The 19129-nt window shown below is 45.7% G+C and overlaps 1 protein-coding gene across 1 annotated transcript in view; it reads right to left on the bottom strand.

Moving 5' to 3' along the window:
* Positions 1–19129, bottom strand: part of SNTB1 (syntrophin beta 1) — a 198263-nt gene that overhangs the window by 56467 nt on the left and 122667 nt on the right. The window contains exon 3 of the mRNA XM_028534020.2: positions 5525–5732. Coding sequence (XP_028389821.1) covers positions 5525–5732 — 208 coding nt within the window. The remainder of the gene's footprint in view (positions 1–5524; positions 5733–19129) is intronic.

Here is a 19129-nt window from a genome sequence, read left to right on the forward strand (position 1 = left end):
TGAGCTTCACTTCCAGAGTTACCACTTTCCATTTGGCCGCCTTTCAACTTTTTTGGACAGGTCCCCTTCTCTATTCCCCATTCTTAGACAACGCCATATAGATTTGTCCATTGGAGACAAGGAGAAAACACAAGCACTCACTCTGCTGACTACCTGTAAACTGACTACCAGATGCACGGTGGCCAACCACAGGCAGGCTTTGAAAGAGTGACACACTCGTCACCGATCAGAGTGAACATCTGCTATTTGTGGACAGTGGGGCTTGTAGCAAAGTTTCTACTTTATGAAATTTATGGAACTTTCCCTCTGCCACATGAGAGCACGACGAGAGGAAGTCCACCTGTCAACCAGGGAGAGGGCTTCCACCAGAACTTGACCATGCTGGCTGGCACCTTGATCTCAGACACCCAGCCTCTTGATCTTGAGAAATAAATCCTGCTGTCTAAGCCGGTCAGCATATGGTGTTAGAGCAGCCCCAACAGATGAAGACACCCCTTATTTCTCCATAAGGGCAAATAAAGGATTTGGGGTATTTTTGATATGTCTCTTAGTTCTGAAACTATGCTTTCGCTGTGTGATAATGTTCTGACACTGATTCCAGGGTTTCTCACTCATGCAGAAACATATTCCTTGGGATCCTCAGCGTAGTGGAAATTTCTGGGCTTGGGAATTTGGAAAAAGGGCTCAAAGTCTGTCTTGGCCACTGACTTGGAGTGCTGTTAGAAAATTACTCCATTTCTCCAAGTCTACCGCGTAGGACAGGGAGGATTTTAAAGCACGCTGCCTGAGACAGACTAGGCACACCATAAATACTAATTAGCAACTTCCTCTCCTCCAGTAAGCCCCTGGGGAGGCACAGTGACAGAAGCGCTGTTGTTCGAAAGAATCCAAAGTGGGTACCAGTAAGGCTGAGAACTGAGCTTGCACCCCAGAGCTGCCAGCCAAGATTGATTGTTTTGTTGGGTTGTGTTCTTGTATCTTTACTCTGACAAGAAACAGTTTGCAAAGGGAGATAAGGAGGTTAAACAAAGGCAATGCCTGATGAACTGAGCACAAAACAACTCAAGAATTCTGCCACGTCCTTGTTTATTACTGATTTTTCTAAGAAGTGAGAGAGTCAGAACTTGGTTGATTTTTCTGTTTTCTGTAACCAGACAGTAGAAAAGTAGAAACCACCTTAATGATAACTGTAAAAAGATGAACTTAAGGACAATGAAAAAATGTGGTTTGAGGCATGATGTATTTAATAATTCAGGGTGGGGATTAGCATTTATGGGCCCTTTTGGGACAGACTGGAGATTTTAATTCCAGCAAGGAATTAGAATTTTTGAGACTGAGATGGTCATGGAAAAGACTTTACATTGTGCACCTGGCTCGTCTGCAGGTGAGGGCACTCACCGGAGAAAGCAGGACAGGGCCTGTCACTACGTGTAGTTCACGGAACCAGGAAGCCAAGGAGACAAGGCATATGGCCCCCGTTCAAAGGCTGCTGGCCCAGCGCTGACCTCGATATTGTAGGGAGTCCAGAGAATGGCTAGGAGGGTTCAAAGAAAGAATACAACATCACAGTGAAGGAGCTGCAGTAGATTATTTTAAAAGTTAAATAAAAAATTATGATATCACAGCATTGTCCAACTCTCTAATGATTTCCATATTTGTATTTAGAGTGTAACTTTAGATAAAACACCTTCCATCCCCTAGGCCCCAGATGCCTCGTTTTTAGAAAGAAGAGGTTGGGTTAGATCACTGTCTTAGGTTGCTGTGACAGATGGCTTACACAGCAAACATGTATCTCTCACAATTTTGGAAGGTGGAAGTTTAATAGCAGGGCGCCAACATGGGCTCTGGTGAGGACCCCCTTCCTGGCTTGCAGAAGGCTACCCACTTGCTGTATCCTTCCATGGTGGAAAGAGAGAGCTCGGGCTGCTCCATTCCCTGTAAAGGGACCAATCCCATTGTGTGAACTCTACTCTCCTGACCTCCTCTAAACCTCATTACCTCCCCAAGGCCCCACTTCCGCCATCTGTCAGTCCATCGTAATCACCCCTAAGTTTCCTTCTTTCTGATTCTGTGTACGAAGGTTCCGCACTGGCCACCAAGTCAAAATCAAACCATCTGTCAGCTTTCAAAACCTTCTGAAACTGGATGTCATCCAAGTTGCCAGATTTGCTTGTGACCTTCCTCCAGGATGAACCCTCCCCTCACCTGAGACAAGTCTCTGGCCTGCCCTCCCTGCGGGCTGTGTGAATCCATTGCCTCCACATTTTCCCTCGTGCTTATTCCCCTGTCTTGCGGGGTGTGAACTCTCTCTCTCCGTGGACTCGAGAACTAGCCATGTTGTGGGAGCCATTCCTCCCGAGTCCCGGGCCTTCTCCTGGGTAGTGTAGAGGAGGGTTTAGGATTTGCGTCGAACAGGATTTTGAAAGAGAAGTTGTTATTTCATATTGTTCTGGTTTCTATAAATGCCAGTTCTAAAAACTTGAAATTAAATATATGTGTGCAAATCTTGTCCCAGAGCTACTGTTATTAATCTACAAAGTCAAAGATTAACAGCATAGGAAAAGACAAAAGCTATCAAGTGTGGCCCAATGTATTTAGGATCATGCTTTATATCTCCAAAATACCAAGCAAATTTGCTGGCATTTGTGATGATATAAGAAAGCCACAGTATTAAGGATTTGCCATTCATTATAACATTTTGCTAAAAGCCATTTGTATGTCGCCACACTAGGATTTAGGATTGAATGTTTATTCAAAAGACAATTCCAGTTTGAATCGGTTCCCATAAAATTAATTTGTGGTAATCGTTGGAGAAGTTTTTAAGATGAATGCAGTAAAAGATAGTCTTGCTTCTGATACCTGCCCATGATAAATCATTATCTCTCTTATGGATACCATGCATGGTACAGTTTAAAGAAACATCTATAATGATTATCTGAAATTACATCGAAAGCAATGATAATATTCTAAAAACAGGGCGAGCTTCGTTCGCACCTTTATTGCTGCCCCATGGATATGCCTAGTAATGTGTCTACTCATAATTTGGGATAAGCAGACAATTTATAAGTGAGAAAATGGAACCTTTGGAAAAATTTGTCAATATCATTAATAATGACTCAATACAATTTTCAACTATCTAAACAGTAATGACTTTAAATGCAGTTTGTATCAAAAGAGATGGAAGAAAAGGACCTTCGAGTGACCAGACCATCTCGGGTTCTTAGGAGGTGGAGAAATGTATGTTCTCAACAGCCCCCCTTTGCCCCCAGATCCAGGCTCTCCCACTTCCACCCTGCGTTGTGCCCTGGATCTGACCCTAACCCAGTGCATCAGTGGGTGCCCCCTGCCTTTGGCTTCCAGGCAGCTGCAGCCAATGGGAGACGCCAGCGAAAGGTCAATGGAAAGGGTCAGCAGGGTGGTGCTTCCCTCCCAAAGCCCAGCTCTCAGTGTGTGGCCCTTTTCTGCAGCTGCAAGTCTGCCCCTTTTCCTGGCCATTCCAGGGTAAGGGGTGGTAGTGGCCACTTGCTGTTGTGAGCGCTAGGGTACTTGTCCAGCTCTTATTGGTTCCCCTTACCGTAGCCACACCTTATAAGTTATTCCTGCAATAAGCCCTCTCCAATCATCCCCTTTGAAATTGCCACTCAACTTCTGCCAGGATCCTGAAACATACGATACGTCTCCAAGTCCACTCAGGACCTCAACCAAGTGAGGACATTTTCCACCCCAATCAACTTGCCTCTCCTTTCTATAGTCAATGTCTGTTGCATTTGCTTCCCCGGAATCCGTTCAGTCTTTTCCTTGCACAGCAGCCTGATTTCCCATTAGAGAATCACCTCTCCTCCTCCCTCAGCGCACAGGGCTTGGGTGAGGCTGATCTCAGCCCCAACTCAGCACTGATCATATGTGATCTAAGCCAGTCCAGTTAGGCTTGGTCTTAGAACCTCTCTTGTACCTACAGGGGCAAGGCAGCCCCTGTGTCCGGAGATAGCCGACTGCAAGGAATAACGCAAGCCTGGGAATGTCAGGCCAAGGAAAGGAACATGTCCGAGTATAAACCAGCAAAGTGGAAAAGGGTGCAAAGAGATGGATAGGCAGGCCTATCATTATTTCAGTCCACGGGTCCCACCATGCTTGACGTTTACCTCTAGACTTACAAGAAGGGGTACATCTCCTTTTTTGCTCAAGCTGAGCTGAGCTTTCTGTCACTTGCAAGAGAGAGATCCCTAATAGGTCTTCTTCTAATGAAAACACGTATATTTGGAGAGTGTTACAGACTGTGACTTCTAAAATGACCTCATTCAGATTGGCAGTGCGGTTTTCACGAAGCCTCCTGACACAGAAGGGTATGGGAAGCTACCTGTGGTTTCTGTTTATTATGATTTGGAGCTACCACCACCTGTGTCGCCCCTTTAGTCCTTGAAATCTGTGAAAGACGGGACAATACCAAACTGAACAGCTTCACTTAGTGGGAAGCTCTGTGGGCGGAGCCCCACGCATGAACTGGGACAAACAAAGAACAATGATGGAAAACGGCCGAACTCTGTGCTCGAGTATTATTTTCAAGTGCCATTTGACTGGGGCTTCTCAGATGACAGGGTTCACTGGCAGGAAAGTTGTTATTGTGACAATCATTATTCCCTTTTACCGCCTATTAGAATGGGAGTCACTGGGAGGTCAGACTGTCCTAAAAGCCCAGTGTTCCTGAGTCCCCAAGGTCAAGTGCAAGGAACAGCAATCAGGTGTAGGGACAATGGCAAAAGCTCAATCCTCTGAAATGAACAGAAGGGTTAACTCCCAGGAGATCACTGCAAAGCGAGCTTTACTATCTTCAACATATCACATGGCTTGGGAAAAACATCACGGTGACAGTGTTAACATGCCCCCAGGGCCTATCCACAGCAGCTTTACTCTTCCCTGAGGACAGAGGCTACGTCTCCGTCCATCACTATGTGCCCCTCCCTATCACCATGCTGACATTCAGGGTCTGCTGGCTTAAGAATACAGGTAAAATATAAGATGATGTGTGAAAAGAGTCAGCATGTAATTGTTGCTCAGTGAAATCCTTGCTGATGTTGTTATTGCTGTTATTTGTAAATGTATCTATTATTAACATCCAGGTTCAGCAAAACCCATGCGAACCCTTTTAAGCAACAGTTTCAACTTCCTTACCTCCCAAGGCAAGAGCTCTGTTGCAAGTTTGAGTTATTTTCCCTGCCCTTCATATGTACATCTGAGAGTCAAACTATCTATTCATTTGCTCACTCGCTCATTCATTCATTCATTCATTCAACGAACAGTTAGTGACCACCTACCATTGGTCACATACTGGAGTACATGTGGGGAAATCAAAGTTGATTAGGACATAGCCCCTGTAAAATGCAGACCTGTTGGATATGGACCAGAAATCTAAACACACTGGGAATGAGAGAATCAGCCCATGGAATGAGGTGACTGACTTCAGTGGTTGCCACCAGTGTGGGGGACACCCTGGGGAAATGACGATCAGGGGGAATACCTTCCTTACCTTCTCTGCGAGCCAGCCGAGGTGTCTGATCTCTCGGCTCCCGGCGATGCCCGTTTTCCCCAGCAGCTCTCTGGCCTCGGCAATCACGCGGGTGAGCAGGTCACTGACGTTGGAATGGATGGCACTGAACCAGGCCTGGGCAGTGGCGGAGTCCTTGCTCCTCAGGACCACCGTGTGCTTAGCATCTGGAGAGTGGATTTCAAGCTGCCTAGAGAAGCAGAGAGAGAAGGGTTTGATTTTTCTGGCCAGTCACGCTTCTCCCAGTCGTGGGCCACAAAGGCTAACAAATTCTTTACCCCAGTTTTAGACTTGGTCAGTTTCACATGGTTTATCTTAATGGTCTCATCATTCAGTCACTCATCCATCCATTCATTCATTCACTCAGTCATTCATTCACAAGTATTCACTGAGGGCCGAGGTGTTAGTGCAGGTACTGAGGACATAGCTATCCAAGTACCGTATTACCCGAATTAAGGATGTCTGGTTTTCCTGTTACTGAGCTGGAGACCTGATTAGTAGTTTCATATCAAGACTTCCAAACTATGAGCTGATATTAATTTCCCTCACCTCTCAATCCACAGAGTATTTTAATCATATACTCTCATATGCTCACTGCTGCTGGCAGAAAACAAATTGAAATATGTAGCCACGTACTTAATCTACTGCCGTGTCAGTTGTGAGTATGTTAGACTCAAAGATGACCAAACTTTGCAGTCCTTAGGAGCCCTGCCTGTGGCGCGTGTACCTACCGCTGAATGCTCAGACGTGTAGTGAAGAAGTGAAACAGCCTCGAAGGGGCTAACAACGGGAAGGCATATGCACCAGGAACATTATATTTAAAGTCACACTCCAAAGCTTAAGCCAGAACTCCGACTGCACCGCTGGGGATAGAGTGAGAGATCTGAACACCGTAACTGTGGTAAAAGGAGGGCATTCTAGACAGGTACTGTTGGTGTTTAGTATTTTATTTGGAAGTATTTATAGATAAACATGGTGTTTATCTATAAAATAGTACAAAGGTCTGCCTATGTATGCCCTTCCATGCAGTGTCTCTGGATAATGGTTATATTTTATGCAACTATAATACAGTAACAAACCCAGGAAACAGACCTGGATGCAGTGTAAGTGTATGGTTCTGTGCCATTTTACTGTGGGTAGCTTCTTGTAACCACCACCACGATCGAGGAACAGAGCTATTCCATCGCCACAAAGTTGCCCCTCCAGCTACCAGGTCTCCCCTCTGTACCACCATCCCAAATCCCCCGCAACCACGAACCTGTTCTCAACATCTATATTTTTTAGGTAATTTTTAGTTCAGAGAAAAAAAATACACATCTTATTCATCCACGTGTATATGTAAATAAATACCATTTGTTCATTCCTGTTTGCATGAGAAAGATATAGGGATTAGGAAATTCGACACTGAGTAAAATGACCCATTCATTAATTTCCTTTTATCCCTCAATAATTACACTACCCTTCCTTGAGTATTTACTACATGCTAGGGCAATATTCAAATATTTTTATATTATTTTATGTAATTTTCCAACCAACCCTCTGATGGATACTGCTACTACCATTTAAGAGAAGGAAGGACAGGAATTTGGAGGGAGGAAGCTGGTGAGCTGGTCTGATGACTGTATTACGCGTCTCGCCTTTAGACCGGAAGAGCGCGCGCGGTCCTCTGCGGCTGCGCGAAGTCCTCATCACCCCCGAACAAGCCCCGAAGTGTCCTATTTAGCTCCCAACTTCCAAAATAACAATTTTGCAGACCACCTGCAAATGAGAAGTCCCTAGTAACCTGGCCTCATTTCCATCTGAATCCAACCTTTTAGAGTGAGTGAACCTTTGTGCCCTTAAATTGTACGGAAGGAATGATGTTGAAAGTGGAATGTCTCTAGGGGAGCTTTAGCAATAATTAGGGGGGGTTTTGGTAAGAAATTTACAAAACAAATCTCATTGAGGCTCTAAAGTCTTTATGTGATGAAATGGGATTCTTTAGATGACATTTGTCCTCATCCAGGAGAAAAAAATGTCATTCCTCTTAGGCAGTTTTCAAAGAAATGGGCTGTCCATCTGGGGTGAGTTTTCTTCCCCTCCTGAAGTTACTGGTCAGTGAATGTGCACAGCCAGACCCAAACTGGGATTCTCAGAAAGCATCAACAAGAGTTCAACGTGCTTTTCAAATCATTCGATCAGTATCTGTAATTCCAGGAATTAAAACAGGCAAATGTTTCTTTTACAGTATTTCTTTTGAAAACCTGGATTTGTTTGTAGAGAAATGACAGCTTGGGAAGCAGCCACTCCCCAGGTATCCCTCTCACACAAACAACGATGTCAGCAAAAAAGGAAAAGAGATTTTCTTTGTTGGGCTGCCAGCGCACCCCTGGAGAAATGCCAGCTTGTAAACAGAGGTGCAGGCTAGTGAAGGAGGCCCAGGATTTTGACATTTACCATGATCATTAATTTTAAGTATGATTTTAAGTATAATGTAGATAGAAAAGTACACAAATTGTTGTGTACAGCTCAAATGTATTGTTGCAAAGGGAACACATTCATGTAACCAACACGCAGACCAAGAACTAGAATATTACAAGCATCCTGAAGTCCCCTTCACATTCCCTTTCCAGTTAATTATACTTCAGAGTAATCAGTTAGGATCTGTCACCATGGATTACTTCTGTGTCAGGTAAAAGGGATGAGATTTTGTTTGCTTGTTTTCATTTGTTGTTGTTGCCTGCAGCACGGTGAGGATCTTGGACAATTTCGGAGGCCAAGTTTGAATACCAGGCCCAGTGCCTTTTAGGGGTGGTTCTCACAGTGTGGTCCCAGACCAGATGTGGCAGCGGTACGGCACCTGGGAGCTTAATAGAAATGCAGATTCTTGGCTCCCACCCTGGACCCACTGAATGAGGAATTCTAGGGGTGACGACCAGCCATCACCCTCCAGGTCAATCTGTTGCAGGTTAGAGAAAGGCTGCTCTGCAAGTTCATGAGTACAGGGCTGAGCTAGGCTGTCTGCCAGCTTCCCAGTGGCCAAGGGGGCCGGGCTGACTGCCCTGCAGGTGAACTGACCGCCCGGCATTTGGTCTCCAGAGAAGAACACTGAGGACACAGAGCAGAGAGGCTGGTGGCTTTTTATGGTCAAAAAAGCAGAAGTTCTCATTCAAACATATTCTTCAGAAACCCTTGAACAGCTTTTTATAAAACATTTAATTAAATACAGATGACTGACCCCATCTGAGACCTGCTGAGTAAGAATTTCTAGAGAGTGAGGCTGAGTGTACGCATTAAATGCTCCACCAATTATGTAGATTAAGGGTCACGGCAACCCCTCTGAGTCCAAGCTCAAACCCTATACAGAGCTCTGCATACAGGTGATCGTCACCAGAGGGGCAACATAACAGGGGTCTTGGAGAGTGCATTAGTAATGCATTGCTGGGTAACAGATGCCCCCAGAATTAAGTGGTTTTAAACCACACACATTTGTTATCTCAGATGAGTGTCTGCATCACGGATTTCCGAGTGGCTGAGCTGGGTGGTCTGGCTCAGGGGCTCCCTGTTAGTCTGCAGTCAGGATGTCAACACGGGGCTAGGCTGAGGATCCACTTCCCAGACGGGGTCACGTAGCTGTCTGTAGGAGGTCTCGGTCCTTGTCACACAGGCTTCTCTAGTGGCTGCTCAAGCCCCTTCATGACGTGGCAGCTGTTTTCCCCGAGAGCAAGATGGAACCACTTATTCCCTTTCTGACCTGGTCTCCAGAGTCACAAACCACCACTTCCAGCTCATGGTTGCAGTTATAAGTGAGTCACTGAGTCCAATGCACACTCGCGAGGAGGAGAGTTAGGCTTCACTTCTTGAAAGAAAGAGAAGCAAAGAATTTGGGGGCATGCCTTTTTTTAACATATACAATTTTTTAATTTTTATTTTTAGAGAGGAAGGGAAGGAGAAAGAGAGGGAGAGAAATACTGATGTCAGAGAGAAACCTCGATCAGTTGCCTCCTGCATGCACACCAACCGGGGACCGAACCTGCAACCCAGGCATGTGCCCTGACTGGGAATCATACTGATGACCTTTGCCTTTGCAGGGTGATGCCCAGCCAACTGAACCACCGCACCAGTCAGGGCTGGGGACGTGTCTTAGCACCATCACGGAGAGGCTTTAAATGAAGTAATATTCTGGAAAGAGTTTGTTCCAAATGTGAAGGGAGAGTGTAGTGTTAACTAGCGGCCTATAAAAAGCCTGTACATTTGGGTGAAGATGATTCTTTCTGACCGAACTGCAGCTCTCAGTCATAAAGTGAGACAGACTGCGGACCCAGACACAGGGGTCAGTGACAACAGGAGGGATGAGAAGGACGTCTCATTGACAGCACGTGGGAGCAGCAGGAAGCCGCCAAAAATGGGGGTGGGTTAAGAACTTTTGGCTGGTCTGGCACAGAAAAGATGTCTATGTTTTGTGCAAGGAATAAATTGAGAACTCGGCAATCTACATTCCCTTTATCCTCACCCCTAAAAACACCCAAGGGGAAGAAGTAAGAGGAGCATAAACTTTTCCTTTTAACACCAGTGAGCTCTACTATCTAAAGCAAACAGTAAGTATCTGGTAGCACCAAAGTCCCCAGAACGTCTGAGTGACAACTCGAGTTTCTAGACAAGGTCAAGTAGTAGTTTTATGTATATAATCTCAGCACATTACCAAGCAAAAACCTGAAATACGGACACTTTGGACTGACATGGCATTCAATCCAGTGCAAAACACTCTTTGGGGCGTGGGGACTCAGAGAAAGAAGCTCCGTGCCCGGCCTGGCGGTGCAGTGGGTCCCCCCGCAGCCCGTTTCCTCGCCAATGGAAAGCCCACGTGCCAGGAGGTAGTTTTTCAACACAGGGATTTTTGGATTCCGTCTGACTCTAAAACTTGTTGGCTAGGAGGCCACAGGAAAGCTACTTAATCTCCCTAAGCCCCAATTATCTTTATCTGTAAAATGGTGCAATACACTCGCCTCTCAAAATTATTGGAACCACTGAATGAGATAATATATGCACGAGACGTCACAGTGCCAAGCTAATCTTGATCGATTCTAGTTTACATTCTAGTTTATAAGCAGTAGTCTTCCCAAATGTGCACAGTGAAATGGTAGTGGGCCAACAAGGCAGGGAGTGTCCGCTGGGGTGATCTCTGGTTCAGCTGTTTTTCAGAGTCCGTGGACTTGGAGGAACGTGCAAACCCCAGGAAAAACAATACAGTTATGCAAGGACTAGTTCTAACCCCCAGGAGTGGAAAACACCACTCTGGAGGGAGCTACGTGAGTCTTCTGTGTATCTCTCCACTGGGACAAACCTGGCGATACATTGCCCCTTATTCCACCTACCTATTTGTTTTGCCTAAAACAGCTTTGAGCAGCTCATATCAGAAGCACACGTTGATACATTGGTAGGAGCTGTGGCCATCCCTAGAGCTAGAACCACCGATCCAAGTCCCTTTGCTCACTCAGCGGCCTGAGCAAACCGGTGACTATGGGGATGAAAGAAGAGGGAAATCATTTCATCCCTGGCTGACAACTAGCCCAAAAGAACCCCTTTGAATCATCAGATAGTTCATGTAACTCATCCTTTTAAAAAGGTAGTTTCAACTTCAGTTATTTCAATTTGTGAATGTATGGAAGGGGATAAGAATAAGGAAATGAAGTAAAGAGAGGGGAGGAAGTAGGAGGCAGAAGAAGAAAAGGAAAATAAAAACGCAAGGGTGGAAGGATACCTGAGTGGTGTGTGACAACGCCACTGTGGCCCCAGGGGTTGGAAGCCGTTATAGTCTCGGAACCAGCAATGCTTGATGCCGTGGATGTGAAAGTAGCACGTCCTTGACGTAGAAGGGATCTATGTAAATAAATGCTTGGGAATGTGGAGACTGTGCTGGACAGGTGTACAGGTGGGTTCAGTCGGGAAGGAAACCGGGTGACAGGAGGACAAGATCAGAAGGGACACTCTCACCGTTTAACTTTGCATCCTCAGGCTTTTGTCTCGTGCGTGCCCATCATGTACGCACTGTGGAGCGGGAGGAGGAGAGGAAGAGGAGGCAGAGACGCAGAACTGGCCTGTTGGTTAAAATACCCTTGTCTCGAGTCCAAGCTCTGTCATTTATAGACTGCGCTGTCTTGCGGACACCTGCAGAAAGCTGCCTGCCCAGGTTTCACTCCTCCCTGTGCTAGGAACAGGCCTCACCCCATCCTCAGTCTGTGTGCTTGGGAAGCTCGGCGGTTTGAAGGTTGTAGGTGACCCAATCTGGGCCACGCAGACCCAGGCCCAGGGCTTCTGTAGGAATCATCATTAAGGAGACTTTTGTTTTTCTCATTCTATGTGCGGAGGGTCAGATATGATCCTGGGTCTAATGATAGCAACCTCGCCATCCAGAGGGGAGAAGAGGAGAGCTGAGAGATGGCAGACCCGGATCCGGAGCTCCTACCCCGCTGACACTCAGTGTATTTTTGCATTTTGCTCCTCCCTTCCTTTTTTTGGCGTAAGCCAGTTTAGGTTGGGTTATTGGCAAGTACAACGGCAAGTCCTAACTCATACACTGACCACAAATAGGTCACTTAATTTCTACGAGCCTCGAGCTTTTCTTTGTCCCTTATGAAATAGGAATGTTGACGATGACAATGATGAAGAAAGTGATATTGATGGTTACAATGAAGGTGATAATAATAGCCGTCCCAGGTTACCAGAGCGCCAAATGAGATCATAATTGTGAAACCGCTTTGTGACTCGTAAATCGCGATGTCAGTAGTTGTCATTCATGCTCTCACCATTTTAAGACTCTCATGCTGGCTCAGTCTCTGGGAAAAGAAACATGAGGGAATACAATGCTTTTGTGTTATGTTTCGTATTTATCGAGGCTCTCTCTTAGCTACACTATTAGCAAAGAGACAAGGCATGCATATCGAAACAGCAAATCCCGGTAAATCTCCTGGGTTACAAATTACAGTTGGGAACGTGTGGCGACCTCTGTACACATGCACACAAAGGCAGGCTGTATCTGCGAGTGTTCCAGGCACTCACAGGTGTTCAGCATGTGTTGGGTGCCACAGAGGCAAGTAGGGTATGTGGTCCCTGTCCCCAACACGCTCCCCGTGTGTAGTAGGTTGAATAGGATCCCTGCCCTGTCTTGCAACTGATTCAGAAATAGAATGTTTGCAGAAGCAATTAAAGTAAGGATGGCGGTGAGATCCTTTTCTCATTAATCTACCTGCTGGACTAGGGCGGGTCCTAAATCCAATGAAGGCATCATCGTAAGAGACAGAAAAGACCCACAGAGACCCAGAGAAGAAGGCCGCGTGAAGACGGAGGTAGAGACTGGAGGGCTGCCTCCACAGGCCACGGAATGCCACGGATCTGCCAACCACCAGAAGCTAGGAGGGTGGGCGGGCGTGGTTCTTCCAGCAAAGTCTCCAGAAAGAACCAGTCCTGCCAACAGGCTTCCAGCCTCCACAATTGAAAGAGAATACACTTCTGTTGTTTCAGGCTTTCCAGCGTGTGCCCGCTTTGATATGGGAATCCTAGAAAACGAATACACCGTGTAACCGTCTTCCTGTGCACAACCCAGTGGGGACTGCACTGACTTTTAAAACACAGAGATGCAACAGGTCCCTTCCCAGATGCGGATCCCTTAGAACCGTGGCGGTCATGTTGTCATTTCGATGCAGGTTGGAGTCAAAAAGGCTTCTCCTTGGCAGACAAAACAAAACAAAAAACTTACTCTCCCCTCCCTTCGATTCTATAACCCAGAACGAAAAAGGGACCTTTCTGAAATGAAGGACGTAAATAAAACACCCGGGGGCACACTGGCATGCCGTAGGCCTCTGCTCAGTAATCACAGCGCCTTCCACTACCTTCTTGGCATAAAAAAAAATCTAGACAACTTCCTTGCCAGCTGATGAGTCCTATATTTCTGGAACTGAGAAAGCGGAGGGAGAGGGGGAAGGAGGGAGTGAAGGAGCAATAAAGTCAGGCAGGCTGATTGGAGCTATTTTCAGCAGGCCAGGCTTTTATAACTCCTCTTCTGTTCCCCAGTTGAACTGACCACTGCTTGATGAATTGTGTTTATCTGTAGTTCAGCGATAAAGTTCTCTTTTAATTCCCCGCTGAATAGAAATATTTAGGGCAATGCCACAGCTGTGTTTATTCTCACACTCCACCACGGTTATGTAAATACTGCCTATGGAACTATTTCTGATAAAGGCAGATACCAACCCCAAGGAATTACACGCTCACTCTAGATGTTTGCCAAGATGAGCAGCTCCCCTCCAGCTTGGCACAGTGCGTGAATGATATCACAGCTTCTCAGAGACCGTTTGGCAAGCCTCACAATAAAAAGTAATTTTCTTCCTCTCTCACTCTCTCAAAGGCTCCCACTGAGCCAAGTAATATTTCCCAGCATTCCCTACTCCCCCTGTTTAGAACACGGGGCTGACACAGAAAACTGGAAGCGTCCTACCACAAAATGAATAACTAAAACAAAACTTGCAACCCGGCAACAAAGGTTTCAAGTGACCTTACCTTCCAGTGTGAGGCTAGAGGAAACACAGAGGAAAGTAGTCGATAGGACGGGGCCTTGTGGGATTACAGTAACCACTGGGAATTGAAGGGATCATTGCCGTTGCCTCCATTGCTATAAATCAGTGATTACTATCAGATAAAAAATACCTCCCTGCAGACAGCAATATGGCGTGCCATTAGCAGTGGCCATCTCTGAATCATGGAATTTAGAGGTATTTTAATTTCCACCTTTCTGTCATTTTCCATTTCCTTGCAATGCAGTCAGGAGACTATTAGGAAAAGAGTTTCCTGCAGAAAATGAATGCGTGCACACCTTTTGCAATAACGCCATTAGCAAAACAATTCACAAGGAAAAATATTCTCATGTGAAAACGACAACACTAATGAAGTAGATTCTTTTTTGAAAGCCCCAGATTGGTCGTAACTGAGAGATTTTCCGAGAAAGAGGTGGCAGTCACAATATTCATAGATGAGTGCTTGTCCTGCAGGGGTGTGAACGCCACCACCACACGGGGTCACTTTTCTCATGTTCTCACCACCGTCCTATCGGTGAATGGTTTTAAAATGCCGACTTCACAGACGAGAAGAAGGTGACTCAGAGGGGCTGGCTTGTCCAACATCCCAGTCAACAAGAGGCGAAGCTGGGCCCCGGCCAGGTAGCTCACTTGATTAGAGCATCGTCTGGATGCACCAGGGTTGCAGGTTCGATCTCCAGTCAAGGCACACATAAGAAGCAGCCAACGAATGCATAAATAAGTGGAACAACAAATCAGTGTCTCTCTCTCTCTCTCAAATCAATTAAAAAAAAAGAGGCAAAGCTGAACCTGAAACCCAAGTCCATGTGAGTCCAACGCCTGTGTTTTCATCCTTGTGTTCTGTTTAGTAGGATGTTCCTGAAGTGTGGTGTGTTCGAGTAAGGAATGTCGTTCATGTTGAGTGCTGCTCAGTGTCTTTCAACACCCTCCCCGTGTATTTGGAAAGTTGCCCAAATTCTGAGCTGAGCTTCCCCAAGACAGAGGCCAGAATGCACGTTCCCAGTCTCCCTGGCCTCTAGGGTGCAGAGCCCCTCACTGAAAACAGCAATCGTGACGGAGGCAATGTGAAGGAAGAAATGCGTAGGGAATCCATCTTTTATTAAGTATGGGGGTGGGGGCGTCCAGCTCCTCACGGCTGCGGTGACAAAGCTTGGCCGCTCCCAAGTTGTCGCTGGGGCAAACTGAGGCAGCGGTGCGGGCTCTGGTTAAATTGTGGAAGCGGTGGTATTTTTTTTCCTAGAACACCCCTCACAATATGGTTGGGTGTGGAGCTTCTTAGGCTGGCTCTCCGAATTGTTCGGAGAATAAGCGAGTACCCTAGTGTCCTGAGCCAGAGCTGATGCTGCTACCTGAAACTCCAGTCCCCAGCTAAGGATAGGGGTTTGGGAGTCTGGTTGCCGTGATGGGAGCTAATGAGGCCATCCAAGGAATGTATCGAGTGTGAGCAGTGAGTGGAAAAGAAAGCCGGAGAAAGGTGCTCTGCCGTTTTTCTCAAAATCTCATTTCAAAAGCGGGTGATGCATGACATAGTATTCTGCTCGGCTCCTAGGGGACCTGACGCTATCTCTCATATTGACTAGGTTTCAGTTTTTCAGCAACACACACTTTTACAAAATACGTGAAGACTTTCAGCGTGTTGGCCTTTCCTAGGGGAATACTATTGTTATCAAAGTTCTAGAAGAAGAGTCAGCTCACGTCAAACCAGAGAAAACATTTTGTCTTTCTACTGCACACGTTATCTGCACCTCACAGAACGTTCTGTGGTTTGACCTTGCGCAACCGATTTTTTTTTTTGAAAAGCTATCTAAATGTCCAAGGTGCTATGCAGGTCAAATAAACGTACATTTGTCTCTAGAATCATGGTACCGTACATTGACAAATAAATAATCTGTTCACCGTCCAGTCCAGGGTGTGGCACTAGAGTGTGAACGCCTATTTCTCCTTCTTTTGATTGAGGTTATTTGGGGCTAGGGTTGTCAGGCTGAGCAGATCAAAAGGTGGGATGCCCAGTTATGATGAATAATTTTTTAGTCTATGTCCTGTATGCTATCTCATGGTAGAAATGGGATCAAGTCATGGATTAGAAAAATGCAGAGGAAATAAAACTGATGGGACCCCATGACGGATTAGCTATGAGGGATGGGGAAGAGAAGTGTGTCAGGGATATTGTCCAGGCTCCTAGCTTGGACAACCGAATGAATGAATGACAGTGCCAACTACTAGGACAAAAAACTGACAGTGGTTCAGGGTTGTCAAGAAACACTATGAGTTTGGGTGAATCCCTCCATCTTCATGCAGATGTCTTGTTAGGACCTCAAGCTCATAATGTAGACATATGTCAGCTACCCCTCCACCATTGTCTGCTGATTTTATGGTTGTGATGTCTTCCTGGCCTCAACATCTTCCCGTTAACATGGCTCAGATGACCCGATCATCCCTGATGTCCCCTGCCCTCTCCTCCCAGATCCCATCCATCTCCAAGTGTTTTCACTGTTACCTTGGGGATATCTCCCATTCGGAAGAGATGGCAAGGCTTCAATGACCAAGTTTTCTCAGGGGAGCTGGGACAGTCACTTACCTGGGATAGAATAGAAGTGTTTATTTTGTTGGCCAACTCTGATGGGCAGTGGTTGTCTGAAATGATGTCTTGAAAAGGACATGCCTTGAGACTCGTTCTAGGCCTAGCCAGGGCAAGTGTCATTGTCATTCACTGGTGTCAGCCAAGGGCAGGGGCGTGCGGACCAGCAGCACTCACGATATCTATTTGACATTTCTAGACGGTATTCTGACATGTAGCTCTCCCGAAATGAGGCTGCCCCTGCTTCTTCTGATTGCCCCACCTGTGGAGAGAGCCCTGGCTTTTGGACATCTGGTAATTTCTCTTATAAGACTTATCCTTTTGTAGTTTCTCTCCCCCATGAGACTGTGGACTCCTTGAGGGTGGGATGTATGCCAGAATAATCTTACTCTCACCCCTTTGCCTGACACACGCAGGGAGGAAAAGCTCGGTATGTAGTTGCTGGGCTTGGTGAACGGATGGCCGTGTCGGCTACTGACGGCTTGTTCCACCGTTACGGTGTCCCCTCTCTAGTCAAAGTTCCACAACTGCCTCCCTTTACATTGTTGTCTTTCCTTTACCAGAGGGTAACCCTTTTTCACTCCTGGATAATGGCATTTAATTCTATGGTGCAAAGTACATCAGTTCTAAGTGATCAATGTGGTATATTGAATAAGTCCAACATGCTTGAATACCCTATGAGGAGGCTAGTTTCCATGGATAATGTGCGATAGTGGTCAGCTCAGAAATGCTTCTTTTAGTTTATTTTAGACAACTTGCCAGACACAATTTTCTTGGGCTAAAATAATTAATTTGTCATCTTGTGAGCCTTATCCAGATTAGAAATAAAAGCTGGCATCCTTGCCAATGTGGAAAACAGGATTGAAAAAAGATAATACAGAGTTAAAACAAACAGGGATATGAATCTGAAGTCCTGATGTCTGAGAGGCAGGAGTAGCAGCGCACGCCATCCAGCTGTTGCATCAGAGGTGCATGTAAAATACCAAGATTTATCTGTCTGACCCACTTACAGAATTGTAAGCTGCCTTCTCACGCGTTCACTTAGGAAATAGTTTTTCAAGGTCCTGCTCCCTGCTAGGTGTGGCACAGGAGGAGAAGGGACATTCAGCACAAATATATATGGTTCTTGTCATCACTGAGATTATAGTCCAGGAATCTTGGACTAGCCCACGCTTTCTTAAGTATTCAGATCGTATGAGAAATGCCTAACACGAGAGAATGATTTGTATCTGTTTCAGGGGCAGAGACTCTTCAGTTAAATTCTAATAAACGACTGAAGCAATAAGGTGTCACATGAAGTCGGCAGTTGCTCACCCACGGGGACAATGCTTCATCAGGGCCATAATATCACTCATTTATTCACTTTTAATTTCTACTAAGGTTTTCTTTCCAGGGAGGAGGAAAAGGGAACCATAACGGTAAAGGAATGTATCTCTGCAACTGCTACGTAAAGAAAGGTGTGTTAGTCGTGGGAGGCAGCACAGGAAGCCATCAGGGTCCTTTAACAAGGATGATCAATTGTCACCATCTAGCAGAGAAGAGGCGCCGGAGAGAAGACAGGCGCTGGATGAGACAAGAAGAGTTTGGAGAGGTCCTATTACATGAAAGGCCTGGAGTTAGCCGGGGAATTGTGTGCAGAGAGTGGAAAGGACCACAGGCAATTTTAGTCAGCGTGGAAGAACTAAGTATAGAGGAAAAGCCGAAACCAAAATTAGCCTAGTCAAATGTACGAACAAGTGAATGATCAAAGGATTCGCAATCTAGAAGGAATGTAGAGGTCAAGGTATCCAACCACTCGTTTCAGAGATGAAGAATGAACTTCTGGAGAGAAGTGATTGAGACAAGGTCATAGCGTCCAGGCTGCCTAACAACCGTGTTTACCCAAGTTCAGAGAATGGGGATGGAGTGGAAAATGATGGTATGTTGGAAACCAACTTAACTTTCTTTATCACTTTCCAGAGGGCTGGTCCTGAATGTGGGGCTAGTAGCTCACTCTGAATTTGAAACACTCACTGTAGTATTTTGTAGATATCTCACCGTCAAGGTATTTGTGGAAATGACAGCTTCATAATTATTTTCTCTGTGAAGCCTTTGCTCAAAGGCGCCTTCACCTCTTTTGTAGACAGTGATAATCATTTTCATTACTTGCAGGATTTAAACAAGCACAAACAAATAAATCAGCTCCCCACAAAATTGCTGTTTTAAAAATATCTACATCTGAACGATCTAGACAAGTTTTAAATTGTCATGCAATCCTGTGCTGGTTGCAAAAGAGGGCAAAAATCAGAATAATGCAAATGTTCCTCCCAACTTGTAAAAGGTCACACTACAGGAAATTCAATCTTCCTCCTTCTGGTAATGAATGCCAAGGGGCCTAACCAGTTGGGAAAAGAGTCTATCTCTCTGTGAAGCAGCAAAGCTGTGGGTTAGATTTGTTTT

This window comes from Phyllostomus discolor, chromosome 7 (assembly GCF_004126475.2).
Source record: "Phyllostomus discolor isolate MPI-MPIP mPhyDis1 chromosome 7, mPhyDis1.pri.v3, whole genome shotgun sequence".
Lineage (NCBI taxonomy): Eukaryota > Metazoa > Chordata > Mammalia > Chiroptera > Phyllostomidae > Phyllostomus > Phyllostomus discolor.